General features: G+C 38.9%; 2 protein-coding genes across 5 annotated transcripts in view; one reads left to right on the top strand and one right to left on the bottom strand.

Moving 5' to 3' along the window:
* The window catches only part of LOC138942357 (signal-induced proliferation-associated 1-like protein 1), a 116,587-nt gene extending 101,500 nt beyond the window's left edge, over window positions 1-15,087 (top strand). For 3 of the 4 annotated variants that reach the window (XM_070312528.1, XM_070312529.1, XM_070312531.1), the window contains 13 exons: window positions 5,934-6,117; window positions 6,395-6,874; window positions 6,990-7,238; window positions 7,500-7,895; window positions 9,126-9,337; window positions 9,703-9,944; window positions 10,019-10,125; window positions 10,373-10,607; window positions 10,886-11,260; window positions 11,519-11,785; window positions 11,980-13,485; window positions 13,733-13,933; window positions 14,007-15,087. In XM_070312528.1, coding sequence (XP_070168629.1) covers window positions 5,943-6,117; window positions 6,395-6,874; window positions 6,990-7,238; window positions 7,500-7,895; window positions 9,126-9,337; window positions 9,703-9,944; window positions 10,019-10,125; window positions 10,373-10,607; window positions 10,886-11,260; window positions 11,519-11,785; window positions 11,980-13,485; window positions 13,733-13,933; window positions 14,007-14,259 — 4,698 coding nt within the window. In that variant the 5' untranslated portion in view covers window positions 5,934-5,942 and the 3' untranslated portion in view covers window positions 14,260-15,087. The remainder of the gene's footprint in view (window positions 1-5,933; window positions 6,118-6,394; window positions 6,875-6,989; window positions 7,239-7,499; window positions 7,896-9,125; window positions 9,338-9,702; window positions 9,945-10,018; window positions 10,126-10,372; window positions 10,608-10,885; window positions 11,261-11,518; window positions 11,786-11,979; window positions 13,486-13,732; window positions 13,934-14,006) is intronic. The other variant, XM_070312530.1, reaches the window with a different exon arrangement.
* Window positions 15,088-19,236: 4,149 nt separating this feature from the next.
* Mnn1 (menin 1) overlaps window positions 19,237-22,823 on the bottom strand; it is an 11,060-nt gene continuing 7,473 nt past the window's right edge. Inside the window, 6 exon segments of the mRNA XM_070312685.1 lie at window positions 19,237-21,554; window positions 21,557-21,786; window positions 21,916-22,004; window positions 22,006-22,056; window positions 22,128-22,438; window positions 22,544-22,819. Coding sequence (XP_070168786.1) covers window positions 20,980-21,554; window positions 21,557-21,786; window positions 21,916-22,004; window positions 22,006-22,056; window positions 22,128-22,438; window positions 22,544-22,819 — 1,532 coding nt within the window. The 3' untranslated portion in view covers window positions 19,237-20,979.

The raw sequence follows: 22,823 nt of genomic DNA on the forward strand, positions 1-22,823 counted from the left end.
AAGCAGTGGTATCAACGCAGAGTACTCAAATAGAAAATCTCAGATAAATACAATTAATAAATTAAAATTTAATACACGTACGTATATGTATATATATACATCATGATATATATGTATATAATTATATTATATGCCAAAGAGATAGAGAAAGAGAGAGTATATTGTGTGTATATAATTTATGTTAATGTTTTATTAGAACTCTGTCGCACAGAGTTAAATCATAGAAAGCGGGAAATTTAATGCTTCAAATCCGCAAAAGTATCAGGATAACACGATAAGCAAAGAGGTGACCACCAGTTATCGGGCGGTAATTTTGGTCGGGCGCGGTGGGCGGTAATTTCGGTCGGGCCGGTGGGCGGTACTTAACCGCGCCTGTATCGATTCGCGTACGTCGATCGGTGTCGCGGCAGGATATAGATCCTCCCCCTGAGCGGGACTTGGCGCGCCGTATTAATGGCGAGTCCGATTTCGTAAATGGCGGTCGCGGAATTATTGCCGCTTATCGTGTTATCCTGATACTTTTGCGAATTTCGAAGCATTAAATTTCCCGCTTTCTATAATTTAACTCTGTGCGACAGAGTTCTAATAAAAACATATAACATAAATTATATACACACAATATACTCTCTCTTTCTCTATCTCTTTGGCATATAGTATAATTATATATATATATATATATATATATATATATATATAATTTTATTACACGTACGTATATATATATATATATATATATATATATATATTAAATTTTAATTTATTAATTGTATTTATCTGAAATTTTCTATTTGTCAAGTATGACCGCTGCTCCGCCTTTAATGAACACATCTTAGAAAAAGATACAATGCGTAAAATATTAATGGCGTAATTTCAATAGCACGCAGTAAAATAATGTAGTTCCGAACGACGCGTTAATTTCTTTAAAGATTGCTGTGATTTAAGAGATAGATTCATTAGACGCGAATGACCCAGGAAAAGACGTCGCGATTTTCGCCAGCTTTATCGCTTTAATAATCGTCAGCTTATTAATTTTAAAAATCTAATGCGTCAATCCTTGTAGCGGAGACCATGTAGAACAATGTCTTTTTTGAATAATATCGATATCTTTAACGGTAATCGAAATCAAAGCGAATAATGTATCTGACGCAAATGATTTCGGCAAAAGCGTCGCGATTTCGGCTCGCTTTATCGCTTTAATAATCGTCAGTTTATTAATTTTAAAAATCTAATGCGTCAATCCTTGTAGCGGAGACCATGTAGAATAATGTCTTTCTTGAATAATATCGATATCTTTAACGATAATCGAAATCAAAGCGAATAATGTATCTGACGCAAATGATTTCGGCAAAAGCGTCGCGATTTCGGCTCGCATTATCGCTTTAATAATCGTCATCTTATTAATTTTAAAAATCTAATGCGTCAATCCTTGTAGCGGAGATCATGTAGAACAATGTCTTTCTTGAATAATATCGATATCTTTAACGGTAATCGAAATCAAAGCGAATAATGTATCTGACGCAAATGATTTCGGCAAAAGCGTCGCGATTTCGGCTCGCTTTATCGCATTAATAATCGTAAGCTTATTAATGTCAAAATTTTAATGCGTCAATTCTTGTAGCAGAGATCATGTAGAACAATGTCTTTCTTGAATAATATCGATATCTTTAACGGGAGACGAGATGTAAGCGAAGAATATGTTAGACGTGAAGAACTTTCTATAATTTACCTCTTTGCTACCTCTTTGTTACCTCTTTGCTTATCGTGTTATCCGGATACTTTTGCGGATTTTAAAGCATTAAATTTCCCGTTTTCTATAATATACCTCTCTGCTACCTCTTTGCTTATCGTGTTATCCGGATACTTTTGCGGATTTTAAAGCATTAAATTTCCGTTTTCTATAATATACCTCTCTGCTACCTCTTTGCTTATCGTGTTATCCGGATACTTTTGCGGATTTTAAAGCATTAAATTTCCCGTTTTCTATAATATACCTCTCTGCTACCTCTTTGCTTATCGTGTTATCCGGATACTTTTGCGGATTTTAAAGCATTAAATCTCCCGTTTTCTATAATATACCTCTCTGCTACCTCTTTGCTTATCGTGTTATCCGGATATTTTTGCGGATTTTGAAGCATTAAATTTCCAGCTTTCTATAATTTAACTCTGTGCGACAGAGTTCTAATAAAATAAAACATTAACATAAATTATATACACACAATATACTCTCTCTTTCGCTATCTCTTTGGCATATAATATAGTTATATATATATATATATATATATATATATATATATATATATATATATATATATATATAATAAAGATTTGAATTATTATCGTGCCATACAATCGGCACGGCTGTTTACGGCAAACATAACTATTTCCTTTCGGCGGAACGAAGCTTACGCGGACACGGTTGTCCTTGGCGAGTCGAGAGCTCGATGAGTCAACTTCGCTTGACCGTGGGATTGCTTCTTAAGTTTCTCCATTATCGCTTCACCGGCTCATTTTTGTCGAGCTCATTTTTTCGCGCGTTTCTCTGTTCGTCATGTGTCATTTTGTCGATCTCTAATTTTATTAAATAAACAGAATCATAAAAATAGAACAATACCTTGTAACAAATTTAGAAAGTAAGAATGACGATTGAATGTGGAATGCGAGAAGATGAAAAAATTTAATATATTTCAAATATATTAAAATTTTTTATATATTATAAAATTTAGAAAAATTAAAATTATTATATTATAAAATATATTTTAGAAATGTATTTAATATATTTCAAAATTTAATATAATTATTTGCAAAATTCTCTTTATACTATACAAATACAATATTTTATTTTCTTGTTCTTTTCTGCCATGCAAAAATGCGCAGTGTAATTCTAGGACACTATGTTTTCCAGCGGAGAGCAAAAGATCTCCGTGAAAGAAACGATCGGAGCAGCGTTAAAGACGCAGTTCGCGCGTGAAATGAACGCGGCACAGTAGGTACGTTTTACGCACACTACCTTGAAATAAAGACCTACGTTATGCAGGTCGCGGCTATTAAGTTTTCTCCGTGTATCGTACGAATTCTCACCCACGCGTTGCCAAGCATACGCAAGCGTATGTACGTATGTCTATAACTTATTAGGAGGCAGAGGAGATGCGTCTGGTATTTGACGATCTCCCATACGGATTCCGTGCGTATCGTTATTATCTCTCTTCGAAAAATAGAATCGATTTATAGCGTATTCACAATGAACGAGCATTGGGCGCATTTGAGAAAAAAGTAAAATACAATTTTAATGTTAGATTAATAATAATTTGTATAACAAAAACCGCAAAAATAACTCTATTCTCTATTATTATTTGCCTTTACAATAATGGAAAATAGTCACACGTACAGTATCTATGAAATCACAAAGACACGAGATAGATGAAGTGCGTAAAATCGAGTTCAGCGTCTTTTTCACCGATATCTCGCCAAGTGTCGGCGTTTGAGATTTGACGTCGCGATAAACGGCCGAAGATTAATATTCGCGATATGCGCGCGTGCATTCCCGGCTATGGACGAACGTCGCGCATCCGGTGTGCATACGAAATGACGGACGGCGCGAGAGGAGTGCGAGCGAGCGCGGTGGAGGGATCGCGCGGAATGCAACGGGGCCGAAGAATACCTTCGGGGTCCCGGAGCTCCCGTTTTTCGCGACCCGTCGTCGTCACTCGTCACTTTATTCCGAACCGCGGGCCAAGTTCGGCACTTCGATCGCTGAATAACGCGGCGCGTTGTACGAGAACTCTGGTTATCTGATACGAGGGGCCAAAGCTGCTATAGATAGCAAATGCAGCGTCGGGTTGCATAATTTTTTTTTCTACGCGGTTGCGAAATATAAAGAGAGAAACGGACATCTGCGATTTTTAAGAACGAGATAAAGTTGATATTATTATTATTTCTTATATTAATATTAATATAATATTATTACACTATAATATTTTATTAATATCGATATTGTTAACTATGTTTTTATTTTTTCTAAAATGAAATTTATAATATATATATAAGCGAAAAAATACTACATTTCTAATAAAATGTCATATCTGTATAATAAATTGTTTTCTCTTCTTGAAATTAACAGTTGCAAGAAGATGTGTGCGAACATAGATATTATTAAAAATGTATTCCCTGAAATTTAAAAACGAGATAAAAAGTTATACGAAATATGTAAATTTATTATATCACATGCACAATAAATATGAATGAAACTAGGATAAAAATGAAATGAATTTATATTCTCTTTCAATATAGAAGCGGACATTTGTCGGTTTAACTGTTCGTACGTTTGCCCGGGGTTAAATAATGCGATCCGAATCCCCTGGAACCGTTGATATCCGCTGCCGGACGTACGATGCTATACGCCTTGTTCCCGGATATGGTGCGTGTCGTTAGAATAATACGGTATCGGTCGACACACGCGAATGCCGATTTCCGCGCGCTCGTGCAACTTGGGTGGCTGGGGGTTAACAATGCGATTGACCGAATGGTCAATGCCGGACACGGTTCGGCCGAGAACCGGTCAACGGTCTACGATCCGCTAATTCCGAACCGGGGGTCAGAGTCCCCCGCGTGCGGCAGGTGTATCCGACGATGCTCTGGCATTGCGTAGGTGCGTACGTACCGTATCGCCGGCAAGGCGCGTGATGCGCCTTTTGTACGAGGATCTAAAACCGAGATCAATTAATGCTCCCTGTCGCGGAAGAGAATCAAAGAAGGAGAGAGAGAGAGAGAAAAGATCCAGACGACGCGGGTTTGAATACCAGCCAGAAACGAAACCAGAGGAGAGATCGTGACGATGGTGACTTGCTCCTTAAAATTTCCATTACAGGGCGTACAAATTTCGGCCAGTTTCTTTCGAATTGGGAATGCAATATTCAAATAATAAAAACTTGTTTATAATGGATAAGTTTGAATAGTATAAATAATATATAATATATACTAAAAAAATATATATGTATAATATTTAGATAATTTATTATTTAATTATATATATATATAATTTATACATATATAAGTAATTTAATTATGTACATAATTTTATAAAGCGATGAATATGCAAATTTAAAATTGAAATAAAGTTGAGATACACTCTGGAATATGAAAATGAAAGACTCATGGTTAATGAAATAATTAATTTTTCTTATCTCATATATTATTCTCATAAGAGAGAACAACGAAAATTATTTACTTTTAAGATTAAAGTGCAGAAGAGATTAAATTAGAGAAGAAAAACCGTTGTGTCTGTAGGATAATTTTACTAACTTTATGTTAATGATAGAAGAGTGAAAATGCGATTTTGTTTTTGGACCTAGGAATCTAATAGTAATACCGATAATGACCGAGCAAGACGAGTGTTCTTCCGTAATTTTTAATCCATTCTATCTCTACTCTTTGCTTCTACTTCGTCTCCCGCCCGCCTTGCTATCGTAATTAAGGGCCAATTTAATTAAGAGGGAAGGATAAAAAAGAAGTCGGCAACGGCACGACAGCCACTTCGCAGGATGAATGAACTCGTCACGCGAATATGTAGAACCCTTGGGTATACTTTTGATCTGCGCGCGCGCGCGCGCGCGCGCGTGTGTGTGTGTGTGTGTGTGTGTGTGTATGTGCCTATGTCATGCGTGAGACGCACGTCTGCGAAAGGCTCAATGATTCTAATTAGTCGTCCTAGTTCGCGCTTGTTTAAAGACACTTAGTTTATTTATATTTAACTTGCGTGACAATCAACTATCCAATTTCTTTTTTTAACTAGACGTGAATAACGCAAAAATATATTTACCAAAAGTAAATGTATTCTTTCATAATGTTTCAGGTGTTACAAGCACCTGGTATCTATATTATTTTATTCTTACATGTTTATTCATATTTATATATTTTTTTTTTTCATATGTTAACAGAATGAAGAGATGATCGCGAGTTTGCCAATCAACGGCAGCGGCAGCGGCAGCGGAGGGCCGGTGAGTCGCGTGGGTCGTGGATTGGCCCTTCACAGGTCCAACTCCAGTTTGGAGCTTCCGCACAGTCCAGATCCTGCTTCCCGGGTGCCAGAAACGCCTCTCAGGAGAGAGTATGGATCTCACGGTACGAATCAAATTTTCCAGATATTTCACAAGGCTTGAAAGACGGACGAAAATAAATTCGTAAAATGTCCATCGTTGTTTATTCCAAATCGAAAGTGACTTTATACGAAGAATAGTTTATTATATATTTCTCTTTATTAAATTTCATAATTAAAAAAAATATATATTTACATATAATAATATAATTTCAATCTCAATTTTTTAAAATTTGCTTTTTTTTACTTTTTGATGTAATCATTGCATAAGCATACATTTCGACTTTAATTAATCTGTCGTAGGGAGCATCGACGTAGTGGCGCAGTCCATTACAGCCGGCGAGAACTTCTTCGCTATACTGCAGGACTTTCGACCGTCAGAGCAGCGCGGCGTCGTCACCAGCGATTATCTGCGCCGCGTTCATCAGCAGGACGGGGCAGGCCAGCCACTCGACATCGACGAGGTCTGCCCGACTGGCGCCGGTTCCAGTCCGAAGCTACGACTGAAACTGAACAGACTGTGGGGCGGTAAACCACCGCGGGCGATGGAAGAGACGTGCACCAGCCCGATGGTGTCGGCCGATGTAGAGGAGCGTCATCGGAGACGCGCATTCGCCCATTACGACTGTCAATCGTTGACGGCGAATCTGGGTTACGCCGCGAAACTCCGGGGAATTCTTCTGGCTAGGAGAAGAAATACGGCCACCGGAGCATCCGCCGCCAGTGCTCTGAGAGCCTCTACTCCCGATGAGACTCCCGAGGAAGATGCCGGTGATGGAAAAGGTACGTTAATAAAAAAATAAAAAATAAAAAAATATGAAAAGACAGAAGCTAAAGAATCGTCGGGCGATTCGCTTTCTCTTTAGAAGATCTCACTTGTTATTGTTTGCGGTTTCAGGCAACGATCTGCTAGAGCCGTGTCCCTTCTTCCGCAATGAGATTGGCGGCGAGGGAGAACGCGAGGTTGGCCTTACTCGTTGCTCGAATGGCAACGGAATTCATAGACCGCCGCTGTCGTACGGTGTCTCTGTTCTGGAACCGCCGCCCGGAGAGACTCTATGGAAGCACACTTGTCCGTTGCAGAAACGACCCATGCCTATTGAGAGCGTTGACGAAGGAGCCCATTATTACCGACGATACTTTCTTGGTAAATGAACAACGAAACACGCCGGCTTATGCAATTTGTCGCATTATCTACAGAATTTTCACCGAGTTAATTATAAACCACGTACTGCGTGCACTACAAACAGCGCAATCATTTTTTTTTTTAAATTTGAATGTGGAGTTCATAGCGTAAACTCTCAGGGATTAAATACAAAAATTCGTGAACATAAATGCAAAAAATTTTGTAAAGATTTCGATCATTCGTTTGGATACAATTCAAAGAGAAAGAAATATCCTGCCGCAGGACGAGAACATCAGAATTGGTTCGGTATGGAGGAACAGTTGGGACCGGTGGCTATCAGTATTCGCAAGGACGTCAATCAGTATCGCGTGATCGTGCGTACATCAGAGTTACTGACGCTGCGCGGTTCCGTGCCCGAGGAAGCTCTCGGTATCAGGCCACAAGGCCGGCCGCCTATGAGGGAGCTCTTGGAGTTGGTCGCGCCGGAAGTGCAGATGGGCTGCCTGAGGCTTGGCACGCCCGCCGCCGAGGAAGCGCTGGCCAGATTGGACGAGCAGGGATTATCCAGCAGGTACAAAGTCGGCGTCCTGTATTGCCGGTCCGGCCAAAGAACCGAGGAGGAGATGTATAACAATCAACATGCTGGTCCGGCTTTTCTAGAATTCTTGGACACTATCGGTACGTTATTTTTCATTGCAAGTTTAGTTTTATATGATAGTTTTGAAGTCAATGTAATGTTCTCAAAAACTTGTAGTGAAAGATATTACATCTGCTGACGCTGGAAATTTAAAACATATGCTTTCGGTAAATAAGAAATTATTGAAGATGTTTTAAAAAGATATGAAAAATATAAGTAATGAATTTTTTATTATTTGTAAAATGTAAAGTATTTTTCCGCTTCATGTTTTTATTTTAGCGGGGGGGGGGGACTTTTTGCCTTCACCTTTTAACAAGGGCATTTGTTTATTTTCACTAATTTGAATCATCTTTAAAAAAACCACTATTTTAATTCAGGATATGTGATTCTATTATTTCTAATAAGTCTTTCTATCTTTTTGTCTATTCTATTCTATTTATTAGGACATATTTCCTTGCAACAAGAATATTTTCCAGATATACCCATTAACAAGCGAGTTAACAAAGTTTAGTGAGTCGAAAACCTCTCGTCGAAAGCTAATAAAATTAGCTCTCTCGTAAACATCGCGAATAAAAGTCAGGGAAGATTTATACATGATCTTATACGTGATTCTCACTGATTACTTCACGGATAGTTTGAGACGCTTTATCGCTGATTAATCGATTCAATGTTTCGAAATGATTTTATCTAATGTACTTCGTAAAGTTAATCATCCATGAACACATGCACGTAATTTCGCGATCGTTGTGTCTAGAGATATCGCGAATCGTTGCTTTGGTTATCCCTATTAACGAGTTACTGTTGCTTTCTAAAAGAGAAACGCATGTTCTATTATTTCCAAGCGTCACACACATGGTTGCTATTTGCGCCGCTTCCGGGGCGTCAAGTCGATGGTTATCTCGATATTTAATTTGTGCTTGGAACACAAACGCGCCTAATCTTCAAAATAAAGGAAACGATTTAAAAATAGATTTATATAACATATTTTCTTTCTTGAGCATATTTTATTTAATATACAATATATACCATAATGATATATTCTTTTTATTTGCTGTATTTTATATTTTCCCTCGAAAAGATATGATCGCACAGTTTCCAAGAAACATATTCTTTTAACATAAAAATTATCCATGATTAAACCGCGAAAAACAAAATTGATTATGTGCGAACACAAGTATGTACTGGAGGAAATCGAAGACATGCAACGAGACGGCCGATAATTCTTGGACCGCGCGCCAGGCAATGGAGATAATTGTAGGTTTTTATGACAGGCCAAAGAATAAGACTGCGAGGATTCGAGGGTTACAAGGCCGGGCTGGACACTAGAACCGACTCGACAGGTACGCACGCGGTAGCGGCGACGCATCGCGGGGCAGAAGTCACCTTTCATGTGTCCACCATGCTACCCTTCACGCCTAATAACCGGCAACAGCTGCTGAGGAAGAGGCACATCGGAAATGACATAGTCACGATAGTTTTTCAGGTACAGTTCTGCACTTAACACTGTAAATTATAAAGCCGTACGATTACGCAATCGTGTAATAATGAACATGCGAAACATGGATATGACGCACAGCTCTCTGCGACGCGCTAGATTTATTGTTGCAGCCTGTTTGCACACCGAGAGCACCGTATGAGACATCGCAATTATGCTCGAGAATGACTCATTATTTTATTTTGAGATCGGATTCTGGATCGCGTACTTATGTCAGAATTTCTAAAATGATTTATAAGCGTTGATGATAGCTTCAATTTTCATTAAACAAATCAAATATATTAAAGTATATATGTTGTCTATTATTTATTACAAGTTTAATAAAATATCTTGTATTTGCTACGCATTTCTAGGAACCTGGTGCATTACCATTCAGTCCGCGAAGGATACGCTCCCAGTTTCAACACGTATTTATCATTGTGCGAGCCATAAATCCTTGCACCGACAATACGCAGTACAGCGTGGCGGTGTCCAGGAGCAAAGAAGTGCCAATCTTCGGGCCACCTATTCCGCAAGGTGCTACATTCGCTAAAGGAAAGACTTTTGTGGATTTTATTCTAGCCAAGGTTATAAATGCCGAAAATGCAGCTCACAGGTAAAATGTCGTGTTCTTTGATTTTTATACGCCGATAAAATTAATCGAGCTAAATATATTATACTTTTCTTCAGATCTGAAAAATTCGCCACGATGGCCACGAGAACGAGACAGGAATATTTGAAGGATCTGGCTACAAATTATACAACCACCACAGTTGTCGACACTGGTCAAAAATTCTGTATGTTGCAAATTCTTTTAGAAAATTCTCTATTTTAGTTTTTTTAATAATAGAGTAATAGAATTTTGAAATTTATATATTTTATTTTTAACAAAAAATTTTTATACGCGATTTTCCAGATAATAAACTAATTATTTATAATTGTTTGGTTTGTTTAGTAAATTAAATTATATGGTTAATTAGATACCAAATTATATAAAATCGTTAGAATGGCATTTTTGAAATATGTTTCTTTTTCGCGAAACAGCGATGCTCTCCTTCAGCAGCAAAAAGAAGACAACGGTACGACCGAGACTTTCCTGCGACGCATCTCAGCGCGGCGCGATCTGCTGGCAGGTCATACTCGAGGATAGCAATCAGAACACAGATTGTTACTTAGGTATAAGCATAGACACCATCGTGCTGATTGAGGAGCACTCCAGGCAGATAGTATTTGTCGCTCCGTGCGTGAGCGTGCTCGGATGGCATGCTCAAACAAACAGGTAATCATTCTTTAGTTCTTCGAATCTTCAAATTAAAATATTTTCATGCTCGCACACACATGTATTATTTTACAACTTTTTTTTAATGTCAATAGAAAATTAAGTCCTTTAATGTTCATTCGCAATTAAATTCTGAAATCGATTGTTAAACGCGCAACCGCCACTTATTGCTTTACTGCATTATTCAAGATCAATTTATCATAAGAACCACTTGCGGACGATCGGAAATCGAACGGCTGATTGCACTCATAACATTCTTGCTTTGCTCTGTATCTCAGTTTAAGATTGTATCATCATCAAGGCGAATGCATCACCATACACGTACGCGGTGATTATGGCGAGAGGGACGAGTTAATGGAAATTGTGGCTCGGCTGCGCGCCGTAACTCAAGGTGCACCGGCTTCGGAACTGTCGTTGAAGAGGAACAACCTTGGACAATTGGGCTTCCATGTTCAACCCGACGGTGTTGTGACGCAGGTCGAAAGTATGGGGCTGTCGTGGCAGGCGGGCTTAAGACAAGCCTCCAGGCTGGTCGAGATTTGCAAGGTGGCCGTGTCGACCTTGAGTCACGATCAGATGGTCGATTTGTTGAAGACCAGCGCCCAGGTTACTGTCACCGTAATACCGCCAACCAATGATGGAAATCCGCGAAGGTATAGAATCTTGAATATTATCTTCTCTTAATTAATTTTTAATTATTTTATAGATAAAATTCGGGATAAATTTAAGTTTAATCAATCTGACGTAAAATTCTTTTATACCGCTTTTATAAGTTTAAATCCCGCACAATTTTTATTTTAAATAATAAAATTACATTAAAATAAAAACGCGTTTTTTTTTTTTTTTTTTTTTTCATTAAAAATTATCAAAGATATTAAATAGTTTCTTTAATTCTTTTTTCTATACGATAGAGGCTGCACGTTACAAAACTGCCATTATCTGTCGAATAATTACGAAGGAGATTATGAGAACGTGACAAGCGCAGATAATACGCCGAGTCAGCAAACGGCGATGTCGCATCAACGGCGATACGATCGATCGTTCAGCCCACCGCGATCGAGCAACAGCTCCGGGTACGGTACTGGATCGAGCTCCAGATCGTTCAACGATCCGCGGTTTCCGTTGGAGGGTACAATGACTAGCAGCAGTAGCGGACACAGTAGTACCGATGATCGTTGGTGAGTGATTAAAAATGAAATCACATTAATCCCTCGCGACTTATCGTAACGTTAACAAATCGTTCCTTTTCGAACTGTCGATCGTTGAACATGTAAAGTTGATATCCATCTCCTTATCAGACTATTAGACTCAATTAATATTAAATGCACGATTAGGAAACGAATCAAAAGAAATAAAATATTTATTGTTCTAGGTATGAGCTTCTAGAACCGCAGGATCAAGACGGCAATCATCGTGCGGACGGCACGCCGCCTCCGTTACCAGCGCGACAGAACTATCAAATCGTGACACCAAGCAAGTCTGGCCAGAAGAAAGACAAGTCTCATTATGCCAGCGCCAAACAGCTCGCGGATAGCTCGAAGCATCGCGAACATAATAATGAGCATTATGCGAAGGAGAGCAATTATGTGTCGTCAAAAATAATCCAAGAGAATGCGCGTCATGAGAATTATCAGCGACAGCTAGACAATGCGCATCGCAATCAGGATCACGTAACGACGAATTACGTGAAATTGCAGAAGGAACGATACGAGATCAAGCAAGAGAATCTATACGCTTCTCAGAGAGAACTCCATAAGAACGATGCACAGCACCATGGTGGCCATCAGAAGCTAAGTGTATCGAATTCGCTGCCATTGACGCATAATGCTGTTTACAGTCTGCCAAAATCAGGCAATAACAATAACCTCGGCAGGTATAATAATGAGTACGAACAGTCTGGCGGCAAATACGATTACGAGACACCTACAAAAGTGGACAGAAGTTCCAAATACGAAATACAAGAGGAGAAAATTGTTGAGAGACCAGCTGCCAAGTACGAGCATGATATACGAGGATGTCACGAAAAGAGAATCGGCTACGAGTATTCGGAGAATATTTACGAGAAGAGGAACAGCAAGTATGATCTAGAATTAGTCAAATACGAGATAGAGTGTCAGCACGTTGGCAATGAAAGAAAACACAATAACGACGGCAATAATGAATACAACCGAGAGTCTACGAAATACGAGGCGCCGCATGATTTCAAAGTAGGTGAAAAAGTCACTTGCCTAAAGACTAGCATATCGGAGCGACCGGTGCATAAGGTAAACGTTGAATACCGGCAATCAAAGGATTTCCCGGCAAGTCTGCCGCCGGAAGTTAGAATATCTGACGTCAATTGTTCAGAAGTAACTGCACTGCCTAGCGAGGACGAACTATCGAACGGCTCTGGCAGCGTATCGCCCAGACTGCGACGAGCTAATAAACATCGTGGCGGCAATCGCACTCCGTCCAGCGGCAGTTCCAGAAATCAGAGTCCTCGACCAAAGCCGGGTATGAGAAACTCGCACAGAAATTCCGCAAATCTAACATCTAGCACGTTGCAGGAGGATCTCATGAGACTGATCAATCCCGATTACATCGCCGATGACAGTCAAATCGTTAACAACAATCTCGTAAACAGTGTGATGAACCCGAATCAAAATTCGAACAAGATAAACAATAATATGCTAGAGATTCAAAATAGATGCAGATCAAGAGAAAATTTGTGCGGCAATAGCACGTCTACCTTGAGCGTATTGCCTACGAATGGACAAGAAAATGGAAACAATGGATCGGAAGTGATCTTGACGATGGCCAGACCAGCCACAGTGATTTCCAACGCCAGCACTGCTTCAAGCCCAGCACCGAGCGAGAATAAATTGTCAAAAGAGGAAAGGTGTGGAAAATTACGGACTTAATACTCTTAATTAATAAAATCAATTTTTTACACACACACACGTGTGTGTGTGTGTGTGTGTGTGTGTGTGTGTGTGTGTGTGTGTGTGTGTGTGTGTGTGTGTGTGTGTGTGAGTGAGTGAAAAATTGATTTTATTAATATATATATATATATATTCAAATAGTGAATGATAAAATAGATAATTTGTAATGATTATTTGTTTTATAACGTAAAAATTTTTCTTTAGATTATCGCCACGTGTTACGAAACCACTTCATCCAATCTCGAAACCTCACAACAATCTGACACCGATCAAAGATACGAAAAATCACAATGATGCGAATGTAGATTGTTGGAAGAATCAACATGCGGATTCCAATAGATCGATGAAGCAACACCCTCAAGAATGGTCCGATGATAGAATCATCGATGGATGCAATGCGAATACGTAAGTAATATAATGTAAGCATATAATGATACGACGTTGAACGCGATTGATGACAACATAAATGCTTTCGCAGGAATTCCATTTCGGATTTGCAATCTCATCTATCTACTCTCGAGTTGAGAATGGTGAGAGAAACACGTCTGCGACTCTCGTTGGAGGATGAGGTGCGTCGATTGCGCGATGAGAATCGACGTTTACAGGAGTCCGAAAATCTACGACTCTCCTTGGAAGATGAGAACCGTCGTCTGAAAGACGAGAATCACGCAGCCGCGCAGCAACTCCGACGTTTCACGGAGTGGTTCTTTCAAACGATGGATCATCAATAATCAGTATAAAGATAAAATTAAGATATTTTATTGTCCAATCAAATGTTTCGAATGATCATCAGATAGCACGATAATCACTAAGCTATACTTCTTTCTCATTTCCAGTATCATGGAAATTATTTACAGAGAACAGTTTGCGTATCCTCTTGAATATTCTTAAAATGTGAACTAAATGAATTTTTATTTTTTCTGAATCGTTGGATGAATTTTTGTTAATGCAGTATTAACGTGAACTTGGACATGTAGGTATTATAACAGAACGATCGGAGACAGCCGCAAGGGATTGCGGATGAGCATACACAGTGTAAGCAAGAATATTATATCATTCGCAACTTTTCTCCCTCGATCTTTGATATTTTGTATTATATAGGTTAGGTTAGATTTTATTTAATTGTAAAATATATAAGTTACCATCGTACTATTTTCTTGTCTCGAAAATTAGTGCGTTGCAATTAAACTATTATTTAGATCATATTTCCCAAAACTAATTACTGTGCATCTGGATCCATCTTTAAGAGGACAGTGCACGTTAAAATATATAAACGTTTGATTTTATGAAAACGACCAAATGACCAAATATTATTAGAAAAGCTAAGGGTTATTACTTTAATTCTGTAATTTATTACGACCTTTTATATCAGTCGTCTAGAGTGTTAATATAGAAATTTCGCAAGCACTAATGCGCGTCCACAGATGCGAGGCACTTACTCTGTCTCCGCCACGAATTTTTTCTTTTTCATGAGTGACATAAAGCATGATTCCGACATAATGTACAAAACGTTCATTGAAAATCGTAAATCGATCAATAAAAAGAAATATGTACTTCAATACCTATCTCATTTTTTAAAAAAGACCAAATGTAGAATATATTTTCATGCTCTATGACATAAAAGCATCTAAGAGTACTTTTATATAATACAGATTACATAGTATATGTGCGTATAAAAAACAGAGATAGAGCAAGGATAGAATTGAACTGTTACCACCAGTTAGAATAAAATAGTTTATTGTAATCCACAGAAAAAAAAACAAGACATTTCCATGATGCCTTAAGATCTGTCTGTCTCACTGTTACTGTCAGTTTAACAATTAGCTGCGGTTACACTCCCTGTTGTTTGAAACCGCGAAAATGCAACGCTTCACTGCCGTATCGCGATATCGACAATTCTTAATACTCGATACTACCGGATCTATAGCTAGGATCCGGCCGATTTATGATCGGATCAGATTATGCGTTTGGTATCCTTATAGATAAAAAGAAGCTAGGCTCGCTGCCAGGCGATATCGCGATTCGGTGATTTACGCTGGTTATCGCTATCTCATTGTATCGCGATATACTTATCCTTCTGTTCGCATTACGGAAGAATATCGCGTGTTCTCCTTCTTTTTTCATTCTTCTCTCTCCTGTTATTTTTTAACGCCCATAGATCTGGACAGTCGATTTCGATCGCATAATTATCGTTATCGGTATTATCCAGAAGCAAGCAAAATATTACTCCATTCTTGCAAGCGTCACATCTCGTCACATATTCTTCATATCTGACAGTCTATTATTTATGCGTTAAATCTGTATGTGTATTCATAATTAGTTCACTTCTCTAATCTCTAGATCTAGGTATACTGATGTCCGAAGGACATCGCGATTACTGCGCCTTCTGAGAGAAAAGTGATTATGCGAGAGAATATTTGACTGCTTATAATCGAAACACTGTGAAGTAATATTTTACACCGCTCTGCATGTGTGTATAACGCTTATATCACCGAGGTTTTTCTTCGGTTTTATTCGCTTAAGTACATGAGAAGTTATGCCTAGCAAGAGTAATTTACTCGTAGATGTAGAGATGTTTAAACATTCGGATAGTTTTATATTCTAATGTAGCATTTTCTCTATACAACTCTCTAATTAATATGTCCTCACATGGAAGTACATCTCCATTACGAAGTTCTAAATGAGTTATCAGCGTAAATAAATCTCGAAAATGTGGAGAACTTTACGCAGAATCGGCGTAAAATGCTCGGACGTTAAAGAACTATTTTAATAAAACTTAACATCATTAACTGCGCAAAGAATCTAAACTCGTAATGGGTCATTCGTTGCAAGAGCTCTTCAACTGGCAAAATGTCGCGCATCATTCTGTCATGGAAATTAATGAAACACAATGAGCCGAGCGAAAGCGAAAGAGATGTCGTTCCGGCAAGAACTTTGAGATTTCCACAATATAATTGCATTTTCTTGCCGGTGAAACTCGTGTGTCTGAACAAGCCAAACACATAAGATCGAAAAATATTTTAAAGACATCTCTAGAAGATTTAAAAAATTTAGAATGTCTTTACGATATTTTTCGGATATTTCTATTAAACTCGAAAGTCTTGTCATGTCGCATATATGCCTTAAGTGCCAATCTCGTGCACCAAAAGCAACGAACAATGAGGCTTTTATTAAATATATCTCGTAGTTATATATAGCGTTAAACGGATATTCGCGTTTAAGATTCCGATTAGAGACTCTGTATGAATACGTCAGTGTCAAGGAAACGATAGCTACAAGCGAAATGAGTTGCGCATGACAAAAAGATTGATCGATCCTGTAAAGCGTAAGGAGACTAACAGCGTAGCTAAACACGTGTCGGGCTATGAATCATGCACGTTCAGCAAGCGGGCATTATGGCACACAAGGATAAATAAAGATATCGGATGGATCGAATCAAGAGCAAAGATTCTCACATTACGAGGAGCAGAAAGCTTCCACACACAAGTATTGGGATTATGTATCAAAAAATCTCGTGGAAAAATCTTACCGAATACAAAAGAATCACAAAATGAGTAGCCGTGGCACAGCATTAAAAAAAAACATTTGTTTACTGGACAATAAAATATATGAGATTTTATACATTATCTTCGCGCAACTATTTTCATTTGATTCTCTCGAAAACTTGTTTTTACTCTATATATATATTTTTATACATATTACACGGTTATTCAGTTGTAACAATTAAGAAATATGGCCAACTACAATTATAGTTCATTTAATGTTAAATAATTTATTAAAACATGAACTGATAGAGTCTTATATAAAGTGATTCTTGCTACAAATAATCCCCATTGGCCATCTCAAATATTTCATCGTGATAAAAAGCGAAGCGACTTCCAAGAGAACATATTTAAAAAAAAAAAGAGAGAGAAAAGTAAGAGTATATATATATGTATATGGCGGGTACTATTTTCTATTTACGGTAATACGGCATCAAGTTGGAAGTAACAAGGGCATAGCATATAAGAAAGACGGATATAAAGACGGAGATTAATCTATCGTGTATCGTGTTTTCCACGTTCTACAAGATGTTTCATCTTCGAAATGTTTGAAGCTTTAATGAGAGAGAGATGAAATTTTTTTACGAACTTAAATCGATCTTTTCTTCTCAGCAATTTTTTATGAGAAGTCCACTCGCAAATATTATTGTATATTAAGAGAATTGAATTTTTGCGAGGGACTCAAATTTCATGTGAAGTCATTTATCAATTGATCGTAGAAAAATACATATTAAAGTAATGTTCTCCAAGAGCGTAAACGCAAATTTCATTAATAGCATATTTCAAAATTATGCATCATTAAAACTTGCTGCGATGATGAAACATCGTCTATTTTGCAATTTCGAGCAATCGTTTACAAACGAAAGCGAGAAGACGTGACTGACAAAGAGGATTTCTCATGAATATCATGACGATCTTATCTTTTGTGTTTCGTAATCGTCATTTTCGATTATTCAAAGTCGCGACTCGTTTCACTCGCACGCAAGATTAGCCCGATTCGTACGATTGATGGCCGCATACAATCCGGCCGAAAATTCCGATGAAAATCTACGAAAAGTATAATGCTTCACGATAAATTCGCCGATCATGCGGTTGCCGTCGGGTCGTTCCAACGAATATTACATTCTGATTTTCTACGCTCGCAAACATTACCGATAATACGTCGATTCGGAGGGCGCATCCTCCGTTAAATACAAAAATACTGTTCTGATGCACCATATCTCTTCACCTATTATCCCTACCATTATGCACATTATAATCCCTGTAGTCTTTAACGCTCCGTTATCGCGGACGAGGAAAGAATACTGACACATCTAAGAAAGTATAATGTCTATATGTGTGTTTGTGTGAGAAAAAAGGGAATCAAGGAAAATTATCACAAAAGTATCGAATTTCGATTACGACTCACGATTACTTCTATTTCAGGCCTAGTTGCACCAACGTCGGATTTGCGACTAATTATAACAATATAAATATTATAGAATATTATAAATACTATAGAATATATATTATACAAATAGTGTCGAGAGATGAGATTTATACCATGATCAAGAAGGCGATTCCCCCAGACAGCAGCCTCTCCTTGAAAACTACTGCTTCTTGCAATTATCTTTAAGTGGATAATTATGCATCTAATTTTCGCCAATGTGGACATTTTAGATTCTTGGAGAAAAGCCACTGTTTGAAGTTCGTTAAACCGTCGGTGCAACGCAGCCTTGATAGACGCCGAAAACACACACGACGATATACATTGAGAGAGAAAAAGAAAGGAGACAACGCTATAGCACAGCGTTAAATATAAAAAAGGAGCGGTAACGGAGATGCCTTTAACGAAAACGATCGTCAACATCGTTCCGCAGAAGAATCTACGTGAATTTTGGTATGCGCGCGTCGGCAATGGACTGTCACTGCGTATTCCATGTTCCATGATTAACATTAATACTACGGTCGTTTAATTAATCTTTTTTTTTTTATAATCGCGGCGCGGGGGTGAAGCAAAATTCCGTCCCTTTTATCGCGCCGTTCGTTTCTTTTATAAACTACGGTTATTAAATCATATAATTACATATATATTTATATGTATATACTTTTATGTTGTGTTTTATATATATAATATACTATATATATATATATATAATAGTATATAATATATATAATATAATATAATATAATATATAATAGTTAGTATATATTCAGCATCACAGTAAGATAGCGCCCTTCATTATTAAGTTATCGTCGATCAGCTCGGACCATTTATATTTTCATTCCTGTCAACAACATACTCTACAACAATCAGCTTAAACATCGTCAAAGACTCCTCGGCCGTGAACGCCGCGAGTTTTTACGTAGTGTGAACAGATGACGGAAATATCCATCATCCGCGAAAACCCGAGATAAACGGGAGAGTATTAATTAAAAGTCGTGTGAATCGTAATATAGCCAAAGAAGAAGGCATCATAACTGCCAGTTTTAATTGCGCGATTAATGAAATGTGATGATAGTCATAATGTGCGCGAATGAGTCGCCGTTCTATTTCTACGACAGATTCACAAATGAATGATGGATAAACGAATCTCTAGAGCACGCGAATGAGAGCGCTACAAACAGGTCTCAGTTCTCATGTCGTCAGACAAACGTATGCACGCGTTCTTATACTAAGAAGGAAGAGAGATTGATCAAACGTTTCACGATCTGTGATACTGACGCGATCGCGCATGCTTCTATTGTATTTTCGCGCAAGTAAAACGCAATGTCATCTCGCAGTCAGACGTTTCAGATTCAAAGGTGACGCACTGTCTAACGCACTATCATTCCGCCTCTATCGACAAACAGTAAAATAGAGAAATCTTACAAATATACATACTCTTATAATTATATACTCTGAAAATAAATAGTTATATAAAAATAAGCGAAAATTTTATGCTTAAAATACCTTAAAGTAAGAACTTAATTAGTTTGCACCACATACGGAGTGGAATGTGTTTTCCTTACTAGAACATACAAGCGTAATTCTAACAGAAGTTCAACTACCAAGTGTAAAAAACATTAACGGCAAACTTGTCAATCATAATCATCGATAGTGCAATAGCTCAAATAGAAAAAAAAACGTGAATCAATAAATAAGAGTGCAACAAGAGATTATACGCGTATGACAAAGTGACGATTACCGAGAGAATTAATCAGCGATATCGTCGGCGAATTGTATATAATTCGTAGAATAAATATATATATATATATATAACTGTACTCCAAAAAGAGATTGGTTTATCCGCGGAGACAGATTAGGTACAATATTCGATTCTTTTTCTCATCTTCAGCCCCCCTTCCCCACCCTCCCCCTTACACCGCAAGTCACAGCTCTACGCACTGTCGAAGAATCAAGAGAGATATTTACACGTAAAACAATCGAATCGTTGACGATCGCGAAATAGCTCGCGATCTCGTCCGTTAATTTAAAGCGGGGAAAACTTTTTTTGTACTTTTCTACAAATTTTTCTCTCCGTGCCTACTTTACACGCTATATATCTAACGGCGATATATCCCCGACGGTAACGTAAACGTTGCCTCGCAAGTACCCGCGGCGTCGTTGCAAAACGAGAGGAGCACCGTGGAGGGCTTCATTCAAATCAAACGGCACGAAATTCATCACGACGCTCTCGGGAGTCGAGATTCCGAAGATGAGTCCAAGGACGATTCGCGTCCTAGAGATAATATCGGCGAGGAAACACCGAGGAGCGAGGAAGGTCGGTATACCTACCTTAATGACTGTTTTGCGCGAACCACGCTGAATGGCCGGCCATTGCGTCTCGTATCTGCTCGAGCTCGCCGAGCAAAGTGTTAATCCCGCTAAATGTACGGTGGCACTTTCAATATTTCACTATACCGAAACGTCGGTCGAAGATCTTAGTACTATTCACGGCGCGTTCTTTTAGGACGCTGACTGACTCCCATGTCATCGCTGCCGCGCGACTTCTTACCGATTTGTACCTGACTCTGCGCCGTCAGCTGCAACGAGATTGCGTGAGTGTTGAGTTTCTCCGCCAGCAGGAGATCTTTGAGACCCTTCATCTTTTGACTGTACAATGTTATCTTCGGCTTCTCGTTCTCGGAATCTATCTTTACTTCAGACTCGACATTCTCCTGGGAGGTGGAAGGCGCCGGCGGTAAAGTGTCGTCCGGTGGCGCGACAAACGGCTCGCCCCCGCCCTGCAGTAAGTAATCTCTGTTAAGTATCTTCTCGCTGCAGGCCGCCGTCAAGGCTTGAATACTAGGATGCGTCGACGCCGAATTGGAGGGTACTTTAGACTCTAGACTTTTAATTAGATCTCGTGCCGCGTTACCCCGTTCCTTAGTCTTGCAATAATTATTGTTGTTATTGTTGTTGTTCAGCGTCTCCTCGGGGCTCGTCTCCCTCTTCTGCGCTTCTTCCTTCTGTTTGGTCTCCGTTTCATAACATTCTATGACAACTTGTGCACGTATACTGCATCGAATTTTGAAATTGTATTCACCAACGGTCGAGCCCAACCTATGTGCAATACGGGGGTGTTGGCGCCCTCCTCCCACTGGCAAATACCGTCGTAAAATCTCAACAGGTATGCGAAACAACGTGGTTGCCGCAGCAAGCGCTCATCGACGCGTACCGCGTGTGGTATCAGTTCGTTGGCGATCTCTAGCAGCTCTTTATATATTTCTCCGTCGTCCCGGGAATAATCATATCTAAATTTGTAACAAACACATATCAACACAACAGCAATATTTAACATATTCACTGTCACTGACATGTTCAAAGGCATACATCGCAGGTGTATTCAGAACATTAGGCTGGAAAGAAAATCAAATACTTACTTTCGCAGGACATCGGCGGCATCGGCCCATGATGCAAATGCATTCACATGTAATCCATTTCGATACAGATATCCTCCTTGATAGGTATACAGGATAGACATGCGCGTTTGCGTAAAATTTTCTCGCTGATCTTACAGCCTCCTACAGAAATATTGCGTTTAGAATAGATACGAAGAAAAAGTATCACTATCCAATATTTTAACATGACAGACCTGAAAGAGATCTATTGGCGGTGGCCTTCCTGGTGTAGGCGCAGCCTCCTCCAATTCAGCCAGATTACCCAACGCCATAGGATATCTCGCTAAGTGACCCAAGTCATACAGCAACCATAATAGTTCTTGCTGGACCAATCCCACTTCGACCGCATCAGTAGTTGCGCTTAGACTAGGGTTGATGGCTGACACTATAGTAGCCACTTCCAGAGCGCGATTGCACACCATTGCTTGACCGTTTAAATATAACCATGATCGAGATGCTACGCCAGGTTCCACTGGTTGTCCACGTTTATCCTCGTTTCCCTTACCTGGTAACAAATCATAATTGCTGCGTTTATCTTTAATTAAAAATTGAAAGTATAAAATTTAACAAAGAAATACTTTACGCTCTCTCATGTCTCTATATAACGTACCGTGCCATGTGACCTCTGCTGTCTCCTTTCCATCCTCTCCGTACACAACCCACGCATGATCCTCCGACATGGCAAGATGCACATCTTTGAATCCCAAAACCTGACAGCCAGCTACCACAGCAAAGGCGACTCCGTAGCAATCCAGCTTGTTCGACGTCAAGTAACTGTAGAGACTCTGCAGATGCGCGCGGTCCTTGTAGTAGCTTCTGGTAAGCGAGTTCCATATCACGTCCGATACCTTCTTGACGAGTTCTCTAGTACTCTGCGTTGATACCACTGC

The sequence above is a fragment of the Polyergus mexicanus genome, unplaced genomic scaffold, assembly GCF_030449975.1.
Source record: "Polyergus mexicanus isolate NDT 795.1 unplaced genomic scaffold, iyPolMexi1.0 SCAF_22, whole genome shotgun sequence".
Lineage (NCBI taxonomy): Eukaryota > Metazoa > Arthropoda > Insecta > Hymenoptera > Formicidae > Polyergus > Polyergus mexicanus.